The following is a 26,913-nucleotide window of genomic DNA, read 5'->3' on the forward strand; positions in this document are numbered from 1 at the left end:
AATGTGTATAACAAATTGTATTGGATTGTAGAACAAATTCGAATGAATGATAGGAATAATTTTATCTCCATTCCTTTTGTCAATTACATCCTTCTCATATTTAAGAGATTTATTAATTCTAATTATATGGTTAAAGAACTGTTATTTTTATTGTTTTCCACAGCATATACAAATGAATGTTTAGAGACATTTTAATTTGTGTAAACTGTTAGGTCTTAAAAATAGTAGTTTAATTCTTTGGCATCAATTCCTAAATGGCAGTAAAGTACATTTGGCTGATTATCTTCCAGCTAGATATAATTTAGAGAAAAAGAATTGGTTGAATACAAATTTGTAAGGACTATGTTAGTGATAAAATAAAAGTATTGTTTGACTCACTAATGAATATCTGTCCCAAAAAATGTAGACTTTTTACTCAGTATTAACAGTAATTTGAAAAGTAATAAGTCATATTTATCTAGAATATATAGAATCATTAGAATTGATTTTACTCTTTCTGATTTAACATTTTGGAACAATTCTACAAAATTTAATAATGACGTTTTTTTCAGATGTAAATAAAATATATTTTTACAATCTACAGGAAAATCTACCTCTTCATTTTATTTAAAACCTTTTATATAGAAATATTTGCATATACTTTTTTAATTCCTCATAAAGTTGCATTAATATATAGATCAACAAATATTAATTCCTGGAGATGTGGTGGACCATTTGATATTGGATGAGTTCATATTGTAATAGAGTATAGAATAATATTTTCTTTTTGGGTAGAGTTCAAAAATTTTACTTTTTTGGATAGAGTTCAAAAATTCTACTCAAGCATTTTGGTGAGATAGATGTATAACTACTCCAACATTTATAGAATTTGTTTATTTAGCTAAGAGTGATTGTGAAAAAAACAATTAACTGTAAAAATGAGAACTACTAATGTCACCCATCAGTACATATCTATAGATCTTAAAACAATGAGAATCGCCAATTAGCTGAAACACCTGATGTTCATAAGGATCATTTGCATATATCCCATGTGACTCTGATACAAGAGGTTTGGAAGGTCACTCAGTGGAAGTTCTAGTTTTGCTGGTGATATCTATAGATATTAGAAAAAAATAATAGATTTACTTGAAAAGTATTAATGGTTTGAATATTTATAAGGAAATCTTGTTATAGACTTTTGTAAATAGTTAAAATAGTTGTTAATGTTTTAATAGTTTTTTTTTTTGATGTCATGTACAATTTTCTCACAATCTAATAAGTTTTTTTTTTAGAAAATAAAGAAATTCAGATGGCAGGGACACTGCTTTAAAAAGCAGGTATTTTGTATTATTAAAAATAACTAATATGAAGCCAGAGGTGGCTTATATAGCATAGATCATTCTAATACAATGGTCAGAGAGCTTTGTGTCTGGGCACACTATGAAGAAAAGCCAAAATCCAGACCTTTTCGGTTCAAACAGCATTCTAAATTCTGAAAGCAAAGCTCATAGACAATCACTGTTGGAAAACAAAAGGAAAAGACAAGCATTTTTATTTACTTACACTGTTAACTGGTAAGTTAAAGGGTTCAGGGACTCTTTTCAGACATTACCCAGGCCACAATAGCAAAGAAAATAATAAATAAATGACAGTGGAACAAAAAAAGAAATACTGCCATTAAGGCAGTTAACAAAGACTGCATGTACAATATATAGCCAAGGTGGGACAGTGAATAAGGAAGTCATTGCACAACATTTACAAGAAAGCATCCATTATTAATTAATTAAATTTACCATATAAACTTCATTATAAATACAGAATTGCATGTAATCGTACTGCGCGTCACTGTACTATAAGATGTTACTACAAAGTAATAGACTAGAAATCAGCTTGTGAATGTTGCATAGTTTTCAAATAAAAAAGGGGGGATAATTACATATGGATCATTCCATTTGCCCTACAGTGGAATCAAACAGACTAAACTTGCAAATCTATCATCTACTGTAGCATTGGGTTAGCCCATGTCTTCTATAACACTTGTATTTATTTTCTTTGAACAGATGGTCTCTGTTTTCATGAGAAGTCAACAGTTGGTCTAAACTCATAATGTTCTTTGACAGATTGCTCTAAACTGCTGGAACTAATTTTGAGATAACACATTCATACATAGCAGATTTAAATAGGGCCCTGCTTAACTAAATACAATGATTATTTCTAAGAGTGTAGGACTGGTTTCTAATCTGCAGTTTGCTTAGGAGTGGTGGACAGTAGACATCTTTTTAGATTTTGTAGATGAGTGCATTGAGCAATAAAGTATCTGTGATAGTAAATCGTAGCTAGCTGCTTTTGTTGAGAGCATTGCAGTGATGCTTGTGCATGCTACCAGATGTATGAATCTAAATAATTTCTCTGCTGACTGAATGAGCACAGTACGATGTGCAAACAGTAGTGCAGTTAAAGGGAGGCAGAATTCTAGTCTGAGGAAGTGTAAATGTATGGCAATGTCTCACCTAGTCTAAGTGTATGAGACATTAAGCTGTTAATATGAACTCATCCAACATCAGATGGTCCACCACATCTCCTGTGGAAATACTTTGTTGACCTGAACTTCTGTGTATAGGTGGAATGATAGGTTTTGGTTAGTCCTAGTAATCTAAAAAATGTGTTTTAGTGTCCCACACAACAAACACAGTTTTTTTTAAATCACGGTTTTTCTTTTGTCTGCATTTTTGGTTTCTGAGTTTGTGGTTAGTCCCATGTACCTCTGCTGGGTAGTGATGGCAAGTGGGGTACCCAGAGAGTCTGTAATGTTGAAGTTAGGGATATTACTTAGTTGTTTTTTGTTGGTTTGTTTTTAAAGATGCTAGAAAGTAGCACTGCTTTTTTTTTTTTTAACATTAATTTACAGCTTATTTTAAAGTCAGTTCCATATAGCGTCAAAATCCTTCTGAAGTTCACTGATAAGTACAGATGACCTTTTGTTGGTCCTCCTCAAGACAATGTCACTTGCCTGCATTATACAGTTAATCTGAGGCAGATCCCAGGGTAGGTCATTAATATACAGTGAAAATGTCAGAGGGCCTGGGATTGAACCCTGTTGGACTTATTGCGTTATTCCTCCCATTATGAGTGGCATTGTAAGATCTAGTCACTCAGAAAGTTCCACTTTCATGGAGAAACCTGTGTATGAAAGTTTTTTATATTTTATTTCACAGTTGTTTACCTGGAAAGTCTGACTAGGTGTAGATCCTGTTTACATTGTAGGCCTGAGGAGAAAATCTCCAGCAATATAGTCTAATTTTAACATGATAATGAGATAAAAACAGTACAATTTTAACAAGGTAATGGTTGTTATTAAATTCAGACGTTAACAATAATGAAGATAGTTTACATTGATAAGCATATAATGACATTTTAAATGACAGTAAGAAGTCAGGATTTGAAAATCAGAAAATATTGATAACATGAAAAGAAAGGACTGAATCAGAGCACCAATGGCTGTTTATGTGCAGTTATGTATGGGTAACTGGGAAAAAATCAGATGGTATATAATACAGATGAGAGGTAAGATATACTTAAAGAGGAAATAAATAAATGGTATCAGAAGTGGGGGGGGGGGTTAAACACAGTAAGTTTTAGTTCTATTGTACTGTTGTTCAAAGAGGATATTGTGAAGGATTTTTTAGGAGAAGGTGATTTTCACTAAGCCAGTTCTGAAATGAGGTGAAAGCAGTTTAAGTGATGGTTTGTAAATGGGGGAGGTCATTTCATGAACAGATGAAAGTGGTGCCATCTGCATATTGTATAACTGCAGATTGTAGGGATAATGTGTATAGGCTATTAATAAAAAATGTTGAAAAGAAGCAAACCAAGGAGGGAGCCTGGCGGAACTCCAGTAGTGACAAGGTGACAAGGAGAGAAATACTTAACTGATTGTTGATGATTAGTTAGGTAGCTGGAGAACCACTTACTAAGTGTAGTATTAGAAAGACTGACATTTTAGTGAGACGTTTGGTGTTGGAAGCTGTGTCAAAGGCATTGGAGAGAGACAGAAAGAGGGAAGGCAGAAACTAGGTTATTGTTATTTCTGTCCTTAAAGATGGCATCTAAAAGGAAACTAGGGCTTTTGTTGTGCTTTTGTTTGGATGAAAGCTGTGTTGGGTAGTTAAGAGCCTTTCCTGGTGTAAATATTCTAGTAGTTGCTGCTGGAACCATTTTTTTTGAGTATTTTTGACTGGGGACAAGATAGCAATGGGCCTGTAGTTTATTTCAGTGGAGTAACTCCCTTTGTGAAGTTGGATAATATAATTTTTTTTTCTAGGTAGCTGGGACACATTATTTTTGGACACATCTGTTGATTGAAATGGGAGACCGGGTAAACAATTCAGGTGTGAATTAGTTTTAAGCTTTCTGTTGGAAGGTTATTTGCAGAAGGTGAGCAGGGCTTATGTTACATAGAAGCAGTTTTCTATAGGAGGTGGGGAAAGATTTTAAAGAGAAGATACCTCTTTTGGAGGTCGGAGTTTCAGTAAGACAAGGGTCTGATTTTGTGAAATTTTGGGTAAGGGCAGCAACAGAGTCAATGAAATAAGAATTGAGTCTAGTAGCAGTTTCTAGGGGAGTGATATTTGGGCAAGGGTTTGGGATGCTAGGTGTTCCAGGGTATAGGATTTTGTTTACAGTGGACCAAATTTGGAGGGATAGTTTTTTGATATATTTGTGGTATAGATATTGCTTTTTCTTTTCTTCAGTGACTTCTGTTTTTATAAGGTTTTGAAGTCATTTATAGGACTGATGGTGGGCTGGGGAGTTTTGTTTCTGCCAGTTTCTTCAGGCTATATATTTTCTGCTAGAATGAGATAACCAAGGTGTTTGTTTAGCTTTAATTCTCTTTCTTCTGAGTATGGCAAGGTTGTTGAGAATATCTAAAAACCGTGAGTGAAATTTTAAAGCCATGTCATCTAATGACAAGGTTAAAAGGACAGATTATTTAATGAAATAAAGCATATTATCGAACGAGTTAGAATAGAAATTGGCATGTTTTTGGCATTCCTTATAAATGTACTGTTGCATATTCTGGACTGTTTGTCTCAGAACATGAGTGGGATGGTGGTCACTGAGGAAGTCTGGGAGTGGTTTAGGAAAAAGGTAAATATTAGGGGGTAAAACAAGGATCCAGTCAAATGTAGCTCCAGTATTAGGATTTTTGTTGTAGTTGGTATGAGAAGTAATTAAATGTGTAAAACCATGAAGGTTGATACTAGTGGAGGGGAAATATGTTGATAGGGTTTGCCAGTCAAAACTTGACATCACCAAGTATGATGGCTTCATTTGGGATGGAATCTGATGCCCTGTGTAAAATATCTTCTTAACTATGGATGCTATTACCTGGGGGAATACAAAGAGCAATGGTACATACTTTTTATGGTCATTTAGTTTCCAGTGGGAGTGCAAGAGCTCAGCAGAGTAAAGATTTGTTAGAGTGATAGCTAGAGGGGAGATAGTAAGGTAGTTAATGAATAAGATAGCAACACTTCCTGCTTTTTTATATAGTCTATCACGGTGGATGATATTGCAGCCTTGGTGAAAAACTTTTGTGCCTTTTATATGTGGCTTGAGCCATGTTTCAGTAAGAATGGCTATGTCAGGGGAGTAGTTTTTGAGCTGTTAGTAGAATTCTGTAACTTATCTTGCAAGGATACAGACAGACATTTAGAAATTTTGATTTATAAATATGGTGAGGGGATAGGTTAAATAAGTTTGAAGCAATTATGATGGAGAAGTCTTTGTCAGTGTTTTGTAGTGGGTAAATGAGAGTAGGTGATTGTATTATTGGTGGGATTGCTGACATGTAGAATGTAAGATGTGATAATTGAAAGGGAAGAATAGACAGATAAAGTGCATGTTTACAATGTAGTTCAGAAAAGAAGTGAAAGAATATAAGGTAGTGTTGTATAATAGTGGCTTAGCTGGATTGTTATGTGAAGTAATTAGAACAAGAATAGTTGCACTGGGATAGGTAGGAAGAAACAAAAATGGGGAGATATGTTATTACTAAGGAGGGGTACAGGTAAGTGGAGGCTGAAGTCTTGAGAAGGGAGGAAAATGTAGATATTACCTTATGTAAGATAAGTTACTGGGCTTAGAATAGGTGTGAAGTGTATAGAGTACAAATCTTATGAGGGAGTAGTGGAGGTAAAGTTAAAACAATAGAGAATGGGTGTGGATACAAGGTGTAGGGAGTGCTGTGAATGGATGACTGAAATGGGGAAAAAGTTGTGATTTAAAAACAGTAAGATAGATGGGAAGATATGCTGGTTTAAAAGATAACAGGAGGAGTATGAAGGGAAAAGGTAGGGAAATATGTTAATATAAATATAGAGTAGGTGGGGTGGGTGGAAATTGGGAATAGGGTAGGGCAACAGAGTGAGCCACATTGAAGCAAGGGTGAATGAGCAGCTTGGGCCATCCTTTGCATCCAGGAAAAACACAGTTAAAAATGATTATCTGCTTGTTATGTTTTCTGCAACTGCATAAAATTTGCAAAAATATTATCTAAATGAATGGGGTAACATTTCAGAAATGTCTGAATCAGTTCTAAACTTACTCTACAGTTATAGAAAAGTTATTAAAATACCAAGGTTTCCAAGAGTTATTTGATTATACTAGGATTGGGGTGGTGGGTTCTATTCCACCTGCTATTAAGGAGGGTCATTTTTATCAACATATAGTATGGTCTTGAGCAAAGAATTCACCTAAGCTGAATAACAGCTGCTGCTGCAATTAGATGACTGGGCACTTCATCTTGGTGTTACGATCTGCATATTTATTGCAGTTCTACAAACTATTTGCTTGTTCCAGCAGGGGTGGTAAGAAGAAGGTGGCCTGAATGGAAATAAATTATAGTGCTTACTGAAACAGGAAGAGAGAAAAAGGACAATCAGCTTCTGAAACATTAGGGAGAAATTAGTTAACAAGTGGCCTAAACCTAGCAAACTTAATAAATTGCACACATGGCACTGGAATAGTCAATATGAACAAGAAGTACTCAGTCCTTTGCCAGACACATAAGCTTCCAGTTGGGCAACTGGAACTTATCATTAAAAATATTAGAAAATAAAGTACTTATGAGGAAATGCTATTTAGTTACTATACTCTTGATGGACGGTAGAATGGCTAACCTCAGTATAATGCAAGACTCCAGTTAGTCACAGTGACCAGAGAGCCTCTGTGCTCAGTTTGCAGAAAGACTATAAAAAGTGGCATTACTATTAGATATCCAAGTATCAGCTTAAAAACTATGAATCCAATGAGAAACTAGATTAAACATTCTTGCAATCATATTTCAATTATTACTTTAGCAAATGTACTCTAATAAAATTTGTTGTGATCAATAGGCTAAAATCAATTGTTTGTAATCTATCAAAGTATTTTAGCATTGTAAGGCATCCACTGGCTCATACAGTATAAGATTCATTGTGGACATATCAACCAACTAATACATATCAGCATTGCAGATAAACAGATAACAAGGTTGTGTAGGCAAAATTAAAAAATGCTCGCTCACACTAAGAAAAGTAGAAATTACTGGGATTTTCAGTCAGATAACTTAACACCACTACTGGCCACTTTATAGACTTGTACTGCATTTATTCAATCAAGAATCTTAACTACTTCTATTCATTTGCCATATATATATATAAACCATGCATTCAGTTGCTGCTATTTGCTAAAACACCATGAGTGGAGCTGCATGCATATACTAAGAGTCAGCGTTAATATGGGGGCAGTTTAGAGAACAGCAAAATCATTCTGTGGTGAGCAATTATCGAAAAACAAATTTACCTGTTACAAAACCTTAATTGAAGCTGGAAAGTGACTCCCACACCAAGCCTTATATCTGCTACCTTACAATTTTGAAAATGGCATTTCCCATGCAGACAGTTTAGAGTGGGATATCAGCTCGTGTTGGAGAAATGGGAAGTTTATGCAACATTACAGAGTCAACAGTTCTCACAGCCATCCTAAGATCTAGAAAGATAGCTCCTGTAACTTTACCATACTCTGTATTTTTTAGATATGTTCTGTATAAATAGCAATTTGAGTGCTAAAGTTTGAATGAAAACTATGTTGCCAGTCTGTTATCAACATCTAACTCTGATACATTATGACTTAATCACAATTCACAGAAACTTTCTAAAGCTCTCTAATTCCTCAGACTAGTCTGACTAATCCACAACTTGCATCCAATGGAATGAGGGAGTCTGAGTATCCAAGGTCAGTTTATCAAAGAATACACAACTTCCAAAGACAGAAATTAGTTGCTTTTATCCATGACAATATCAGTGCTCATCCTTGGAGGAAGTAGCAAATAAATGCTAGTTACACTTCTGAGGTTTCAGATTACTGATTCTGTCTCATGATAGGGAAGTTAACAAATAAACTGCATCTTTTTGAGCAGATTATGACCCTGTCAACTTTTGGAAGCCTCCGAAAGCATTGCTTGTCATAGTACTAGCTGCAGTTTTACTTTCTTGTTCATTTCTTTATTTGACTGTGCACATCTTTTCTTCACTGGAGGTATGGGTAAGCTACATGTCTGCAGGCATGGCAAACTTCATAGCAGTGAAAGTACTGACCCAACACCGGGGCCACTGTAACACATAGTAAAATAAGAAATCAGGCTGTGAGGTCATTGTACAAATCACAGCTAAGCAGTGCGACCAAAGACTGTTCCTCTGTAAGAAACGGTGTGGAAGGTATTTCTGGCTATGACAGAACCAGTAGTCAGTGCTATACAAACAATCCTTTCACAATACACATAGCATTATAAAGAACAAAATGAACCTCTCTTTTGTACACAGGCAGGTTAAGTATGCCATCTCTGTTATATGGCACCATGCCCATGCACAGTAACTTCATCAAGGATGACAAAGTAACATCCAGAAAGTTGGCATCGTTATATAATAGCCTTTTGGACATTCTGACTCACTCCCTTTGTGACTGCAAAAGACATTTCCTCCTTCTGTTTAGAGATGCTAATTACACCAATATTATCATATGTACATGAACTGCCATAGCCTTGAAAACCTTCAGCAGAATTTCAGGCCAAGAATCAGTCCTATGATCACCCTACGTTAAAGTGATTCATCCAGTGACTATTCATAATTAATATCTTCTAGGAATGGGTTACTTATGAGCTGTGTTCTGGTATGACTGCATATTTCAGCAGTTTCAACTATAGTGGCAGAAAATACTAAAAACTAGTTGTATGCAATCATGGTGCAGGTATAAAGTCAATGTGTATCTAAAAATACAAATAGTAACAATGCTAGGCCTAGCAGATTCATCAGTATCAAAGCGGATCTATTTCATAGTGGCCTACCATGTGAAACATCAATGCACAGGTGCATGAGCAAGTTTTGATAGCTAAGCTTTAAAGCACTGTAATACACAACATCTTGTAACACTGACAGTTGACAAGCAACTAGCTATAGAGACCCAGCAAGATATTTAGCAAATAAAATTAGATACCCAGTAACACTGCAGGCCATACCTCTCAACCTCTTAGAGCAAGAAATCTGGACAAAGCATAAGTAAAAAGTGGGACAAAGAACCAAAAATAGGGACAATTTTTAAATATTGCCCTTACAAAGTTGATAAAATAACAGGTTTTGCATTAGCGTGAATTTTCTTAAAGGTATGAAGTCTGAAACTCAAGAATCTGTCATTATTTTCTAACTTCAGTCTTTATTGATTTCCCACTAATTTGCCAGAAAACCAAAAATTTTATGAAAAATGTACCAAAAATGTGAGGCAAAAATCTGGACATTCTGTGAAAATCTCTACAGCTGAGAGATATGCTGTAGACACTGTAGCAATATCCAGATACATTATCACAGCTTGTGGACTGCGACAATATTTTAAAATTTTGGAAAACTCAGTTTAAAGGCCAGATTTGAACATGCCAAGTGGTCTAATTGTAGCAGAAGTGCTCCTTTCTAAACCAAAGATGCCCACGTATTTAATTTTCTGATTTATGAACTAGAAGGGAAACTTATTAAAGATCATGTGCAAGAGCACATTGTATCTGTTTATCTGTTAACTCTTGCAATAACGTTGCTGCCGTCATTGATTTTACTTTCCACTTTTCAAAACTGCTGATGTCAAAATAACAAAGGGCATCTGCCTAATTCCAGTTGTCCATTAATGCGAGTATAAAATCCTTAGTGCCAGTGGACACTAGAGGACAAAAATAAAACCTAGAAAATACTCACTGTTGCAGTTAGAGAAATGGTGCGTTCTGGCCGTGACCATAATCCCTAGCTGATGGATCTTAACATGGCCATGCAAGAGCTTTCTTGTCTTTGGTTGTTTTGCTGGTTGTCCCTCCAAACTTTTCTCGATCCATGCTTCCCCTTGTGGATCTAGCTGTAATAAAATGAGTATCTATTGCAAGCCTACTGCAGTTCAACCAGCTAATAGTGGCACATAAAGTCCTTTACCAAACAGAAAATACACCAACACTAAAAAATATTATCACCCCCTACACCAGCACCCAGCGACTGCGATCATCCACTAAACTCCTAGTTCAAACATACAAATCCAACTACTCAGATGGGGACTCTCTGTTTGCCAACTCTGCTGGAAAAATATGGAACAGACTCCAAGATGACTTGACCCCAGAACCCTCACTAACTCCATTCAAAAGCAAACTCAAGAAATACTTCAAAACTCATTGGTTATGTCCTTGCACTAACCCTGAGTGGTGACCTCTCTATTTCGCCTTACCTTCAACTACTTCTAACTTTTTTCTACCACTCCATTTCAGGAAGGGTCAACTGTATAACTGCTGCTCAGTGTGTCTTAAACTTGAATGTAATGTTATGTATGTTTAACTTTGAAAATAATGTTATGTTTTGTAAAGTGTTTTATAATAAGTACTATATGTGCTAAATGCTGGTATTGCTTATGACTGTAATCTGCTTAAAACTAGCATTTACTAAATGTTAAATGTGTATTATTATCTTGGAGCTTTTCTCCCCGGGCATGTATCCAGTTGGACTATCCCGGTCAGCAAATATAAAATAAAATAAATTAATAAATATTACTAATCGCAGTGTGAGAACAAAATAGAGATGAATACTCGGTCCTTGTTTCAATTGTTTTATTTAAATGGCAGATGAGTGTTGCTTAGTAGACTGAGTTTATAGAAGGAGCCATAGAGTTTTTATTACAACCAACATCCTCTAGGCTAATAATCTTGTCTAAAACTCAAATGAGCTTTATCTTTAGAACACTGGTTAATGTAAATAGAATGGATATTTTGACAGAGTTTTCCCTCTTTCTTTAAAGTTCAACCTAAATTTCTTGACAACTGACTAGATATAGTGTCTCACAGTACGACTCTGATTTTTAAAAATCCACCTTTTTCATTACAGACTGTCCATTCCTCAATCTTTATTATAACAAATTTGTTCCATATCCTGGGGACCCCACCTACACATTACAACTCAACACATTTTGAACCATGCTGCTTTTTTAATTTTATTCCCACTAACATTCACTTTTTTCCCCCACTGTTACACCCAAAAATTGTCCTTAGATGTATGCTTTACTGGAACCCAAGTATATGCTTGACTGTAACCTGTTTATGACAGGGCATGCTTTTTCCCTTAGCATATGCCTACGCTTCTAACTTAGAGCTTGACATTAAGCTGGCTGGTCTTAGCATGGCATGTTTTACTTTAATAGTCTCTTCCAATTCTACCTTATTAGCAGCATTCATTCTATGTACTGGTTAGATAAAAATACAAAGAATTTTAATATACACTGGCGGTTACACTTTATAGGGATAATTGGGACGATCACAGCTGTTTCAGTTTGTTTTTAATACGGAACATCAACTCTCCCAGTCTTTGAATAGCCACTGCACTTTAAGTAGGGACTCTTTTATCCTGAAGCTTATATTTCAATTGACATGGGCCCCATTTTAAAATTAGCATGCTAAAATTGGAATTTTTAACTTTAGATTAAATGGGGCCTTATATCAACCCTCCTATGAGTGTAATTGCAAGCTCAAGGTTACTATCCTATGACTAAGCTATACCAACTCGGTTCACGTTTTCACCCAACTTTACCGTTATGTGTAACCTATTCCCATGCAGTGATTTTGCCACAGTTTATAGTTTAAATCTAATTTTCCATGCCAAATAAAACCACTCAATTTATTTAATTTAGTTATGGTATGGTACTTTATTTTTATTTTATTTAACTCTGCAATTCCCTTGGCCACTTGACTTCCCTCGAAACAGTGTATTTCTTGATATCTCAAGTCGACCAACTTTAGACGTAAACTTCATTCCAAAGTCATTAATTGTTCCATTTTTCTAAATTTTAATTTCAATAATAGTTAAATAATGCACACCTTAATGTTGGCTTGGGTGGATATATTAGTATATTTTGTACTGAACAATCTGAACACTCACTTTACTTTCACCTAAGTGAACGCTCCATAGAAAAGCTTGTTTGAATTGGTGTAATGAGATGGACCTGATTTAACCCTGGCGTTTTTCCTTTTAAATAACAACCTTCTTCCTGGCCTTTTCCTATGTGTTCCCACAACATGTACTTGTTCCACAGATAGGCATCTTCAAGCCTGAACCACAAGAATCAGCTTTGGTGAGAGTTATGACATTGACATCTTGTCTCTCAGATAGTCTTCTCTTTCAGTATGTTGACAGCAATCTGAAGTAAAATGTCTGACAATGAGTAGTTCTGCCTCTAATCCACTGTGAAGACAGTGGTAGCAGTGGTACTCATTTGGTTGTGAAGAATTCTGAACCTTCTGACTTATGTTGCAATATATCAAATCTGGCCAACAGCTAAAAGATGGGTCAGATTAACAGAGCGTACATTCAAATTCTGTACTATTCCTAATCTTTTTTTTTTCTTTTTTTTTTTTTTAGGGCAAGTGAGATAATGCCATTTTTTCCATGTGATGGTCTTGACCTACAGACATGACATTCCAAAAGGTCTACTTCGAGGAAAAGAAGCAGTAATTTCAGAAGAAAGCAATTGAGGATCTTCCCTGCCTTTAAAAGCATGCCACTGGTAACTTCCATTTAGTGACTTCTTGAAAAGAAATGAAGTGAAGTACTGCATAATATGATCAACATTTCCAATTGGGAAAAAAGGCTATGGAGTTTCAGTATACTATCCTCACCTGTAGCCTTTAAAGACTTAAGCTGTTATACCATCTGTTAATTTAACTGTAATGTTTTCAGTATTTCTTGATGGCATATCTCTGTTCAGTAGCAGCCTTCTGATGCACAGATATGGCCAGTAGCCAGTTGTTTTGGAAATGTACAGTACTTTCCAGAATACAAACCTCCATCTCCATCCTAGACACTGTATGCTTCTAAACATCATACTTTTTAATAATGGTAATAATGAGAAAAAAACTTCTGGAATGACAAGCTTGAGCAAAAAAAAAAAATCAGACATTCTCAAAAAAACAAATATATTTTAATAAAAGAAAAACATATTATAAATGCAATTTTTTTTAATTTCTAGCACATCTAATTGCATAAAATGATTTTTAACAATTGTACATCCTATTGTACATGAACTACATACACTTTTATTCCCATGAAAGGGCAGAAAGTTAAATATTTTCTTTTAGTACCGTGAAGTACAGATTCAGTGATGGCATTTATCACATATATCTGTTTATGTCCTTGCCAGGGCAGGCAATAAAATATTTTCTTTTAGGACCTTGAAGAACAGATTCAGTGGCAGCATTTATTATAAATTATGCATGACTCAAGAGAACCACATAGTTTAGTTTCTGTCTAGTTTGGGTGGTTTCAATTTTCCTGAGAGGTTTTCTGTCATTTTGGGATAGGAGAAGACTGAGACAAAGACACATGAATTACAAATGTCTCGCACTGCCTAGACGAACATCAGCAGCTCATATTTCCTGAAGCAGAGACAGTTTTTCCTTGGTCATCTTTCCCATTCATTTCTTTTTGGTGTCTCATAGTCTCTAATAAAGTTTTGCCTTTAGCCAGTAATATGGCTGTGCTCTCTTTTACCAATATATATAATTGCCTTGCCATGCACATTAATCTTTTTTTTTTCTTTTTATTGAAATGAGTCGGGGAAGTTCCCCCAATAACCTGGCCAAATTTCTTCTAGTAGCATGAATACCACCTTGGGTTTCCCCTGAAAAGCGGTTACTGGCCTGGTGGGACTAACCTTGTCAGCAAAATGATAAAAGATAAAACAGGACTTAACACCTGGAAGTCTGATCTTGTCCAAAAGGGAAAGGCATGACATGTCCGCTAAGGTTCCTCCAAAATGTACACCTGCACATGGCAAAATCAGGTTAGCAGAGGAAGACAGGTGCTGTCCATAAAGTTAACTCTGGCCCTCACATACATGCATCTATGAGCACAAATAGCTGCGCATTTGTTCACACAATTCATTTGCTTTGATCTAACTCCACTTTCACTGTTTCTAACCACCTCCCCGCATTAGTGAAAGCCAGTTTGCAAATTCTGGTAATGCTCTGAATGAAGTACAGTTTTTTTCCTAGAATTTCCATCTTTGACTTAAAAAAATATTAAAGAGGAGTGGTGTGAGAACCAACTCCCTAAATAATCCAGCTGAGTAAATCCCTTTCATTGGAGCCAGTTCTGTTATGCATAAAGGCATGTCTTTCTGCTCATTCTCTCTGTAGCCCAGTACACAATTCATAAACTGACTCATAGGTCTCTAGACATTTTTCCTATTATTTTTTACTAATGGCATTACTGAAATATGCATGTCTGATACATGTACCTCACTGTGAATCAGCGACTGCTAACAGGTTCATAGTCTCATAAGTAAATACTAGGCTATCAGCCTGCATACTATTACAAGCCTAGCCAATAATCAGAGATCAGAATCAAATCCTGTACCTTGTATCTCTGAGGTAAAGACTTTTAAGCAATAACCCACGCCTGGGTGTGAGTAATGCTTGATTTACCCACGGTTGGCGTGGTTTGGTCACGTGGGTAAATCCAGCATCACCCACACCCATAAGTGGGTTATTGCTATTATACAATGACATTATTTAAGAAAAAAATACTTACTTTTCTTAAATAATGGCATTGTATAATGCCTCCTTGCTGCCCTTCTCCAGCTGTCTGGTATTCTGGAGCAGTTCTGATGTACTGCGCATGTATATGCTTATGCAGTACATCAGAGCAGTGTGTAGAGGAAGCAAAGGAGAAAGGAAGATCTCCATTGCTTTTTAAAAGTGTCTCGCTATGTTAAACGCATTTAACATAGCGAGATAGCTTACAAAAAAGCAACGGAGATCTTCCTTTCTCCGTTGCTTTTTTTAAAGATCTCTATTGCTTTTTTTAAACTATTTCGCTATGTTAAACATGTTTAACATAGCGAGATACCAGCAACGGAGCTCTTCAGTTCTCCATTGCTGCTCAACACATACAAAAAAAAAAAAAAAGACATACTAATGGAAAAAGTCCAGGTGACCGGACCTTTTTCCATTAGTGTAAGTCTGATTTACAACGGGCACGCTGACCAATCAGTGGGCACATTTTAGAATATTAATGGGGGGGCCATTGTATAATAACAATTAACATTCCCTCCCCCAATTATTTAGAACAATCTGCCACATGTGAAAACTTTAACAAGTATACCATTCCCTTCCCCAATTACTTGGAACAATCTGCCACGTGACTCAACAGCAGCTTTAGAACTGATAGCAAAAACATCTAAGGCCAATAATACAATATTCTGTAAGGTTTTTATTCACAAAACCTAAGAAGACTAAGAGAAACATTTCACTCTAATCTGCTTATGAATTACAGCTGTGCATTACGATTATTCTTTTACGATGTTTATAACTGCAATATACTTCAGAATGTTGGTACAAGAATAAGTAATCTTTTCAAACAGGACAAATTCATGCCTCACCTCAGATGTTGGTTCCACTTCAATTTGAAGCAATGGATTTCCTTCAATACTAATGGAAAAGAAAAAAAAATGTGGTTAATGTTCACATAATAGTCCCCCGAAGTGGAACTGACTGCTGTATGGCAAGAGTCCATTTCCATATAGACTCACTTTAGTAACACACAGAATATGAGAGTCTAACTATTTTGGGTAAACTATTTGTAGTAACACGCATCTTAATTTGAAAGAACAAGAATAAAAATAAAGCCTGATAACAAAAGCACGTTATACTGCCTGTCTAGATATAGACTGCCTGTCAAGATGCAGCACTGCCACTAACCCCCACCTCCTGCAGCTCACCAGTGCTTCTTCATCCCTGCCTACCCCCACTCTCTATTAACACATTTTAAGTCCATTTCTATGACATAGATCAGCTGTGCAGAGGTACATGCACAGCACACCTGTAAGAAGTAGTGTGGTTTAACAGGACATAAGGCCATTTCCTTTTCATGGAGAGCACTTCACACAACATTGTACATGCTTATATCGAGACTATACAAAAAGCCTTCTGGTTAACCCTGAAGATCTGAGACAGATACAAAGAAGATAAAAAAATGAGGGTTACAGCAGACATCAGACAACACATGACAGAAGCATGGCACCTCTTGCCGATTGCAATCAGTAGCCACCTCTGTCAGTGAACTTCCAGGATAAACTTTATAAATAATGATACTCTCCTTCTCTTTCTCTCTCCTTCCCAGGAACAATATTTCTGATAAGTGGAAATATAAATATTTATGAAACACATAAAGCAAAGGGCTAAGTAAGTTAAGTGAGTCTATGGGAACTTGGATCAAGGCCATACAGTATACAATTTAAACTGTTCTCTGAACAGTGCCACTGAAACAGACAGACTTCAGCTTTCCTGCTTCACACAGCTCTTATTTTATAACCTTTTAGCTGTTAGTTCTGAATTACTGAAAATACATTCACAAATATGACTCATATGGAGTAGCATTCCAGATAGCCTTTGGTCAAGCCTTTAGCATTGTTGCATTCTTTTGGAGGTTATAATGAAAGCTTCCTCCTTACTTAATAATGCTGCCATTTCTACTTTCAGTTTTAAAATATTCCCAATTCCCAAGCATTCTTCATTCTGAATACTGTTTCTTTTTTTCTGTTCCACACACTTTCATTGTCTCTCTCTCTCTCTCTATATATATATATATATATATATATATATATGTAGGTAGGAATTCCATTGCATGCCTGTTTCAGACAACAAATGTAAAAATCTCTCATTAGATCTCTATACAGTTTTCCTACTAGTCAGTCAATATTTAGTTCTTATCCTCTAAGCCATATGTATGTGGTTATGCCCTTCAAGAGATAACGTTTCCAGAAAAGGCTAAATTATTTTAGATTAGACAGCCATACGCTATGCTCTGCCAAGAAAAGAAAATAACTACTTACAGATTATGACACCTGCGTGCCTAAATCTCAGGATCAATCAAATATGCTCAGAGACTCAAAATTATATACTAGTTTCAGTCTTATGGCCACATTTAAGAAACTGCCTTTTTTATCAGTGCCCCAACATAATAATTGATGAAAGTTTACAGTGTCTTGCAAAGGATACAAAGACAGACACATGGACATACTGCATTAAACTATGTGGGACTTTTGGGTTCAAATTATCCTTCATTAGCAGGTATGAAAATGAGATATTAGATATGCTACTTGTAATGTAATTTTACAAACTATGCTCATTTTTATTTATTTTTAAAATGTACTTGTATAATTCATCTACAAACGATCTATATATATGTCTCAAATCACAAGACCAATGGTAAATAAATTATATGTGGACAACTTAGATTAGTCAATCAACCAGCATGCTTTTGGGGAAGATGGAGGAAGCCAACATATTTTGGTGAAAATCTAAGTAGACATGGGAAGAATGCCAAATCCAAGTTCATCTCTTGGTATACAAATAATCAAGTAATATCAGGTCTGTTTCTGCCATCACTCTTCCATCCTGCTCCCCTTTTATATCATTCTCACCATACACACCCACAACCACAATTCACCCTATCCATGTATACCTTTTAGTTATATACTATCTGTGATATTACTACATTATTTGCTGAAGAAGCCTTTCCTTTCTTTTTTCAATGTACCAGTGACTAATTTTTCTTGGGGAGGTCACCTTTGATTAACAAGCATGAACTGTGCCCCATTCTCTCTAGCCATTCTTAACATGACCTTTATGAGCCATCACACAATGTAAACTACAGGCAAAACTATGCAAGTTCAATTTGTAAAAGACATTCAAAAATTGTACCACAAAGAAAACCATTTCAGTAAGATTTTCACATTCAGTGCAACATATACATGAAGTAGAGTAACCAAAAAATAAATGTACCGAATACTATTGTCATTAACAGTAAATGGCAGAGGACTAAACATAGGTAAACTCATTGCAGGGGACACGCATGTAACTGTTAACTGCTACAAGACGCTTTCCCATCCTCGGGAGTCACCTGTTATTGCAGATTATAATACAAATTACCTGCTATATCAGTTTGCAAGCCAAATTATGTACAGGCGAACATCAGGTCACTACTTCAACAGCCTGTGCAATCCACCACCTGAGATTAACATCCTTATGCTTATCACCACATTCTGCTACACTTTCGGCTGTCACTCTCAATGTCACTATCAGATGACTACAGCATGACCTCCAGTGTAAGAGCTGAACCCATTTCATTTCACTTCACCACAACAGAAATAAAGTGAAGCATGCCGAATCAGTGACATATTAAACCTGCTACTCAAACAATCACACACTACAGCATTTGAGATCTTGTTTATGACATCACCAATTCAATGTGTGGTGACAGGACCTCTTGTCTGCCTTTAGCCTGTTCATTCAATAATTTCAAAAGTTTCCCATACTCCCCCATATGGTGATCTGGAATATGATATTAAATTTAGAAACTCCTCTGATCAAAAATGACCACACACAGAACCCTTTTAATTCTTCTAATGTTTTGGATTCTTATGCAGCCCTACAACTAAACAAACTGCAACATGTGGAAGGCTACTTCTGGATCTCTAGTTTCATCATCATCATATCATATTATTTTTATCATCATCACTGCGATGGTGGGTTGTACTGTATTTTAATCAAGGGGACTGTGGCCAATTTTGTATGATGCAAAAACATACATGTTTTTAAGATAACAAGTACGTTTCTAGAATTATTCTTTATCATTTCGATTCTATATCTAACCCCCTCCTAAAATAATCAAATCACATCAGATGCTGCCTTGGCTGTACTACTTTAGTCATTTATCACTGACAATAAATATGTGTGGGGGGTGTATTGTCTATGAACTGTTTATGATGGAATTATTTTCCCATAATTCAAGTCTGGAAATGTGAATAACATTTCTAAACACACCTGGATACATTTTCTTTGTGTTTCTCCATATCTTTCTATCTGCTTTTTTATTCAACTTCCAAACATAACATACTGCAACAGATAAAGTTTGTTACTTATACCTCTTCATACTGATAATGGCATGGCTGCTGGGGGTCTTCATTTCCTTTATCTTCTTTAATTAAGGATTGCAATAGTTAGCATCATGCTGTCTATGCATTTCTCTCCAGCCCTGCACATCCTCTGCTTATGTCTGTATGTCTTTCTAACAACATGCTCCATCCAGTCTATAGTAGAAATGTATTCTCTTCTTCTTCTTTTTCTTTCCATATTTTTCTCTTACAGTTTCTTCTTCTACTTCTCTTTCTCATTCTTCCAAAAAGTGAAGTATGTACTTTAGATGTCCCCAACAACATGCATGCAGCAAAACTAACAATCTCCAACAGGCACGTCGTAGTTTTAAATTAAAAAGGTTCATAGGTAGGTACTAGGCTATCGGCCCCTGGGGCCTATACAAGCCCAGCCAAAAAGGTACCGTTGCTTTTGCCACCCAAGAAAATTATTTTCCTGTGCCACTGTCGAACAGAGCCACAGAGGTGATCCCCGGGGTGAATTTCCTATTTGCCATCCAATCATCAAGATTTTTCTTGAAGAGTGCTAATGAGGAGCTTTGTTTTATATAGATAGGTAGTTTATTCCTGGGACAGGAATTTATCCCTCCGGCATGTTCTGTTTATTGTGGTGACAAGGTGTAGGTCCCTAGAGCGTGTAGCTCAGAGGGATTGGGATTTCTTTAAGTGGAGCATGTCCAACAGCCTTGGGTTTGACATAGCCTTGTATGTTAGGCAGAGATCACCCCTGAGTAGGCGACAGACGGAGTAAAGCTGGAGTTTTTTGAGACGGTCTGCGTAGGGCATCTGTTTGAGGCCGGTAATCCTCTTTGTGAGGTATTTCTGCAGCCTTTCCAGTTGTTGTAGATGTCTTGTGAGGTACATACCAAAAGGGGCGTCGTACTCTATAATGGGTCTAATGAGTGATGAGTAGAGGGGAACAATGACCTCTTTTTTTCTGGATGAGAAACCTTTTGAGATGAGGTGTGCCAAGTAGAAGGATTTCCTGACAACTGTGGCAATGTAATTATCAAAGGGGAGACTACTGTCCACCTGTGTCCCAAAGTCTCTTATCACACTTTCAGTGTTAAGTATATTACCGCCTATGTTGTAGTTCATGGGTACAGAGTTTTTACCAAAGGGGATGACAATGCACTTTTTGGCATTGAGCTTGAGGCCATGGCTTTGACACCAGACATCTGTCTCAGTGAGGCCCTTTTGTAGGATGTCCACATCATTAGGAGTTTCGATTATGGCTCCTAGTTTGCAGTCATCTGTGAACTTCGTTAACCAAAGACCTTATGTGTTAGTCTATACTTCAGAGAAGTAGATACCAAACAGGAGAGGACCCAGGACTGAACCCTGTGGTACTCCACTTGTCACTGGTCTGAAGTCGGATTTGGAGTCTGCTACTTTCACAGTGTGGGTTCTGTCAGTGAGCCAGTTGGCAACCCATCTTGTGACACAGGGATTTATACCTAGTTTAGTGAGTTTATCTATAATTCCAGAGTGGGGGATGGTGTCAAAAGCCTTGGCAAGATCTAGATAGGCTGTGTGAACTACCTTACCCTTGTCTACAGCTTTGGTGACTGCTTCAAAGAAGTCTATCAGGTTTAGGAGACATGATCTGCCTTTTACAAACCCGAACTGGGTGGGGTCCAGAGTTTGGAGATTACCAATGTCTTTGTTTATAAGTTCCATGATGATACATTCCATGGCCTTGCAGACCAGGCTCGTCAGGCTAATAGGGTGGTAGTTCCTGGGATCCATGGTGGCTCCCCCCTTGTGGAGTGGGATAACCGTCGCTGTGCGCCATTCAGCAGGCACAAAGCCTGAGGTGAGGCTATGATTGAACATGGTACTTAGGTGGGGTGCCAGTTTGTTCTGTAGTTCATGTAGAACGTAGCCTGGGATGTTGTCTAGTCCCATGGATGCTGTGTTCTTGGCTTTGGAGAGTGTGGTTTTTACCTGTGCAGCCATGATTACAGGAACTTTGCATTCTTCCGGTATAGAGATGGGCACTTTAGGGGGTGAGAGTGGGGTAAAGTTAGCACTGAACCTATCTGCCAGGATGTTGGCAATATCAGTTGGGTCTGTACATTTAGTGCCATCATGCTGTAACTCAGAGCAGATCTGAGTGTTGCCATTGAGATTCTTGACATAGCTATAGAATGCTTTGTGGCTGTCTTTAGAATCAGTGGTGATTTTGTTTTCATAACTAGCTTTGGAGGATTTTATCAGGGATCGCAGCTTCTTACTGAGGCTGACCAGGGAGCTCCTCCACTCATGGGATTTTACTCTCTTATGCAACAGTTTCTTCCTTCTGTTGTACAGTTTGTTTATGGCAGGGGACCACCAGATTGGCTTCCTTTTTTGGAGGATAATGTCTTGGTTCTGTTTGTATGTAAGTGCTTATAAAGTGCAACTGTGTAGGATTCAGTAGTTGTAACTGTATTGTCCATCCACATGGGTGTCATTAAGTTCACCACTTCTGTCTTACGAAGCATGAAGTTGGCTTTGGAGAAATTTTTTACCATGGTTTCCTTAATGGGGGGTGGGGGCAGGATGTGGATATCTAGGGTAATTAGCTTATGGTCGGATCGGACCAATGAGGCATTGACACCAGGTGTGGAACACCGGTCACTCATGTTGGTAATGACTAGATCTAGGCTATTGTTGTCCCTGGTGGGGGTGTAGATAAGTTGATCCAGGGCATTGGAGTTTATGAATTCCAGAAAGCGTTGAGAGAAGGAGTTGGTACATGAGTAGTTTTCCCAGTTAATGGTGGGGTAGTTGAAATCGCCCATTATTAGAGTGTTTGGTTGAACCCTAATATTTTCCAGTACATCAAGAAAAGAAGAGTGGGAACCCTGGGGCATGGTGGGTGATCTGTAGCAAGACACAATTTGGATTGCAGTTTTGCCCAGAGTTAGTTGCACTTGGATAACCTCGGCTGCATTACGCTGAGCAACTAGCCTGGAGGTGTGGATGTCCTTAATGAATTTGGGCACACCTCTGCCTTTGGTGTTCGGTCCAGGTTACATGGCCGAAAAGCATGGTATGAGTTATAGCTTGGTAGTGCAGGGGTGCTCTCTGGAGCCTTGAACCAGGTCTCAGTCACTGCACAGATATCGATGTTCTCCATTTTAAGGAGTGCCTCGAATGAGTGCATTTTGAGATTTAGACTTCTAGTGTTGAGTAGCATCACCCTCAGTTTTTGCTTGCCTGTTCCTGTTATGGTGGTGAATTTGTCATTTGAACCTTGCCTAAAAAAGTCACTATAGGGGCAGCAAGAACCTTAGCCAGTATCCGGAATCCCAGGGGTGACAGGTGCAGGCCATCTCTGGCAAAGCATCGTGGTCTGTCGACCATGTCATCCCAGGCAGACAGATACTGGATCCCTTTAGAATGGCACCAGAAGCTTAGCCAATTGTTGAAGGTGCCTGAACTTTCCCTTCTTCTTCCTCAAAAATTAATTTTTAATCTGAACCTACAGCTTGTTTATACTACCTCTACAACATGATTCATCAGTTGGTTTACAAATGCTAAGATTTCCCCTTAAAACGCACAGCAAATCCTTGTAGATGAAAATCATACTCAGGTCACTCACACTAGTTCTTGCTAAAAATCTTGATTTTAATTGGGAATTTCTGGGCAAGACAGGACATGCCGTCTGCAAAAATACTTACACTGGCATTTTACTGAAGTCTGTCATTGTGCAAACGTACAAAATAGCCAAATATAATTTATTTTAATTTCCATTTATTTAAGCATGCTAGGCTAATTGAGCTCAAAAGGACTCTTCAGAAGAGACCCAGGGGGAAAGCTTCAAAAAATGCAAAACATCGAAGAAGATGTATTGACAAAACTGTTGTAAGTCAAAAATATATAATATAACAGTGCAATTGCAATAATCTAGATGCTAGGAATTATAAAAATGGGAAAAAGTGCTTTGTGCATCCACAAAAACTGTTCACTTTAAACCTATTCCACAAAGCATGCCTCAGACCTGATACATAGAAAACAAGACAGCCAGGTCTTTTACACATTTACAGAGCACTTATCCCTTATCTGGGCATGCTGGCACTCCTGGTATGGGATTTTTGTAGTTTTAGTTTGAGAAAAACTAATTTATAAGCACAGGTACCATTCAAAGGGTATATACAAGCCTCAAGTTTTCAGGTACTAGACCAATAAAATATTATTTCAACTACTAACATATATGTGTTGCAGAAACAGATCAGCATTTTAAATTATGTAGCATGTTGACTGTAATATTTTAAGACCACTTGGGTTCACATAGATATAGAGCTTTGAGGTAAGTTAAATTTGTACTCTCCATTGGATTCAACTAAATCCTACATGTACTAATTCACCACTGTTTGTTGACTGATTAGCAAGATGGAGACAATCTGTAATTCAGAGACAAGGTAAAGTCTCACAGAGCAGCAGCGCATTACCATGTCTCTGAATCGAACATTGTGCTGTCAGACCTAATGATGCATCTCAGTTACACAGGCACCCAACAACACCCACATGCATATATATATATATATATATATATATATACACACACACACACACACACACACACACACACACACATACACACACACATACACTATGTAGTCATGGCACAAACCACAAATACTGTTGCCACAGGAAAGAGTGGGTGAAACCCCATCAAAAGACAACTTCCACTTTTTCCTCCCACAGAAAAAGATTAACTTGGCATAGTGATTCTCTGAATTACTTTACCAGTTTTATCAAGAGCTGAAGCCATTTCTGAGGGCCAGCACATGATAAATTAGCATGAACCACTCCCCTAGACTGCAGTATTAGCATTCAGCTTACCCAGTGAGATTGCTCTCTGTGTTTCAGCCACTGCTGGGTCAAACCATAGTGGGGAAATGGTCTCCAGATCAGAAAGACTTACTATGATGAGGAAACCTTACAAGTTAAAGCTTCTGTATCATGGTAAGCCTGTTAAACCCTGCCCCATATTTTCAAAGAAGCCATAGATGTCCTTTTATATCACTGTTGCAGTATTCTTAAAGTTAAGGATCTCCCACCCAAAACAGTCCGACATTCGGCCAGTATACCAAAGCCTAATGAACTTGCATGTGTTGTACATCACACATGCACTCCCTTTACAGAACATAGGGCATAAAAGTGATATAGGGACGCAGTTCCCAGAACTTCTTTGCCATCAGTCTGAACACCACTATTGCTCATTGGTCTGAACACCTTATTGCTGTGCTGAATACCTGCGCATCAGACAAGTGCCCCATTGTTTTGTTTTGGGTTTTTTTTCCTTTGGTCTTGTATTTAATTTTTCTTACCTAGAGTTCATGTCATCCAAGAAGAGAAAATGCCAGTGCAAGATGCAGATTCCCTATAAGAATCATCATGAACAGTGTCTCCTTTGTTTGGGTGTTTCCCACGACCATACCTCATGTAGTATCTGTAGGGTGCTTTTGCCTGAGACACTCAGAAGCTGTTTGTCTTCCCTGGCCATTTATCTTGAAAACCAATGGCTTAAACAGTTAGCCCATGGTAACTTGGCAGAATACTTTAACCCTGAAATACTCCCGCTAGGTAAGAAGTAGGCCAAGAAGTCTTAGCCAGATTCTTTCACTTTCCAGCCTCCACCAGATGTCCTTCTAGAAGTGGTAATAGCTCTGTAGGCCATTCAGCATCTACAATGGATTATTCTACTGCGACTCTGTTGGAGGATGGATCCATCTTTTTGCATATCTTTGGAGTCTTTGCAGGCATCTGCTGCAGACATCAAGGAGAAATTGCTGTAGATTATCTCAGAGGTCCTAGAGGAATTCCACAAATATTGGTCAGGGAAGGGGTTTGTGTTCTCTTATCAAATCTTGCCAAGGGTCAGAACATTCAGTATTTGTTAGGGTTGATGTCCCTTCCAAGACAACACAAAAAATTAATCATGTTTCAGTCTGTCCTAAGGATCCTCAAATGGAATGCAAAGAGTTTACTCAGGGCTTATTTTTACCCTTTATTAACCTGAAGCATCCTCAAGGGGTTTTGTTGCCTGCTCCTCTTTGGACCTCTACCCATTCTAAATGGCCTAGGGTACTGGATTCCTGGGATGAGGATTCAGTGTCTGATGAGGGGTTTTTGTCTTATTCTTCACAGATGCCTTCACCTTTGCCTTATGGTTCTGATGAGGAGAAGTCTGTTAGCCCTAAGTGTAATTTTGAGGAATTGTCCTTTGGGGACACAACTGCTAGGATGATGGAATACTTTAAGAGTGATTCTTCTCAAGTGTCTCATATTCAGAGAAGATATTATGTTGCTTCAGGTGAATACTCCTAAACAATCTGCAGTTCCTCCTGTGTTGGCTGGCATGTTAGACACTTTCCTTGCTGATTCCAAGTCTCTTGCTCCTAAGAAACCTGATTGGTTCTATGAGGTCCCTGAAGACTATTTTTTTTTTATTTAAATGTCCTTCTGCTAATCCTGTTGTGGTGTCAGTCTCTTCTGACAAACCTTCTAAGCACTTGCCCTTTTCCAAACTTTTGCCTTCTGATAAGGATAGTAGGGTAATGGAGAGGATTAATAAGAAAGTGTACACTGTTTCTACTTTGGTCTTTAGGACTGTTAATTGCCAGACCCACGTGGCCAGGTGTGCACTGACCTTGATTGCTCAGACTTGTCAGGTTATTTCTGACCTCCTTGATTCTGAAGGCAAATCTTCTGCCTTATATTTTTTATGTTCTGCTTCTCAAGTTGCTCGCCACTCTATCACGTGGAGCCATGATGCTGCTGATGCTTCTTCTAGGGCTGCAGCGTTTGGGTGTGTCATGAGATGTTATTCTTAGCATCGTCTCCAGTATCTGCCTGAGGATATTAAGGCCAAGTTGTTGGATAACCCGTTGGATAATAAACATCTTTTTGGGATTGCTGCTGCTGAACTGCTTAAGTTTCTTCAAGAGAAAGGCAAAGCCTTGCAGGACCTTAAACATATTTTCATCTCTTCTGTCCCTAAGTTCAAGAAGAATTCTTCTCGCTATGCTTTTGATCACAGGCAACCCCGCCAGGCCTCCAATGGCAGGAAGGGTGGTAGGTAGGTCTACTCTTCTAAGGCCTTTCAGAATTCTATGGCCCAGAAGCCTCATTTATCTGATAAGCCTGCTTCTCTTTGACAACTTGCCCCCCCCCCCCCTCTTCTTTTAGACAGGTTCCTTTGTCCCATTGGCTCTCAAATTGGCCTCCCATCATTTTAGACTCTTAGGTTCTTTCTAGAATCTGTCATATTTGCTTCATGGAATGGAAGCCTTGCCCTCCTTTTTCTGGGATTCCCCAACCTCCTCTAGAGAAGCTTTCTCATTTCCTGGAGGTTCTAGAGTCCCCAGTGAACCAAAGAACCATTCAACCTGTCCCCCC

At 37.7% G+C, this 26,913-nt stretch overlaps 1 protein-coding gene across 3 annotated transcripts in view; it reads right to left on the reverse strand.

Annotated features, from left to right (window-relative positions):
- The window catches only part of KSR2 (kinase suppressor of ras 2), a 2,556,886-nt gene that overhangs the window by 741,681 nt on the left and 1,788,292 nt on the right, over positions 1-26,913 (reverse strand). For all 3 annotated transcript variants that reach the window (XM_044068294.1, XM_044068293.1, XM_044068295.1), the window contains one exon: positions 15,967-16,015. In XM_044068294.1, coding sequence (XP_043924229.1) covers positions 15,967-16,015 — 49 coding nt within the window. The remainder of the gene's footprint in view (positions 1-15,966; positions 16,016-26,913) is intronic.

The sequence above is a fragment of the Protopterus annectens genome, chromosome 4.part0, assembly GCF_019279795.1.
Source record: "Protopterus annectens isolate FY-2018-M chromosome 4.part0, PAN1.0, whole genome shotgun sequence".
NCBI classification, from domain to species: Eukaryota; Metazoa; Chordata; order Ceratodontiformes; family Protopteridae; genus Protopterus; species Protopterus annectens.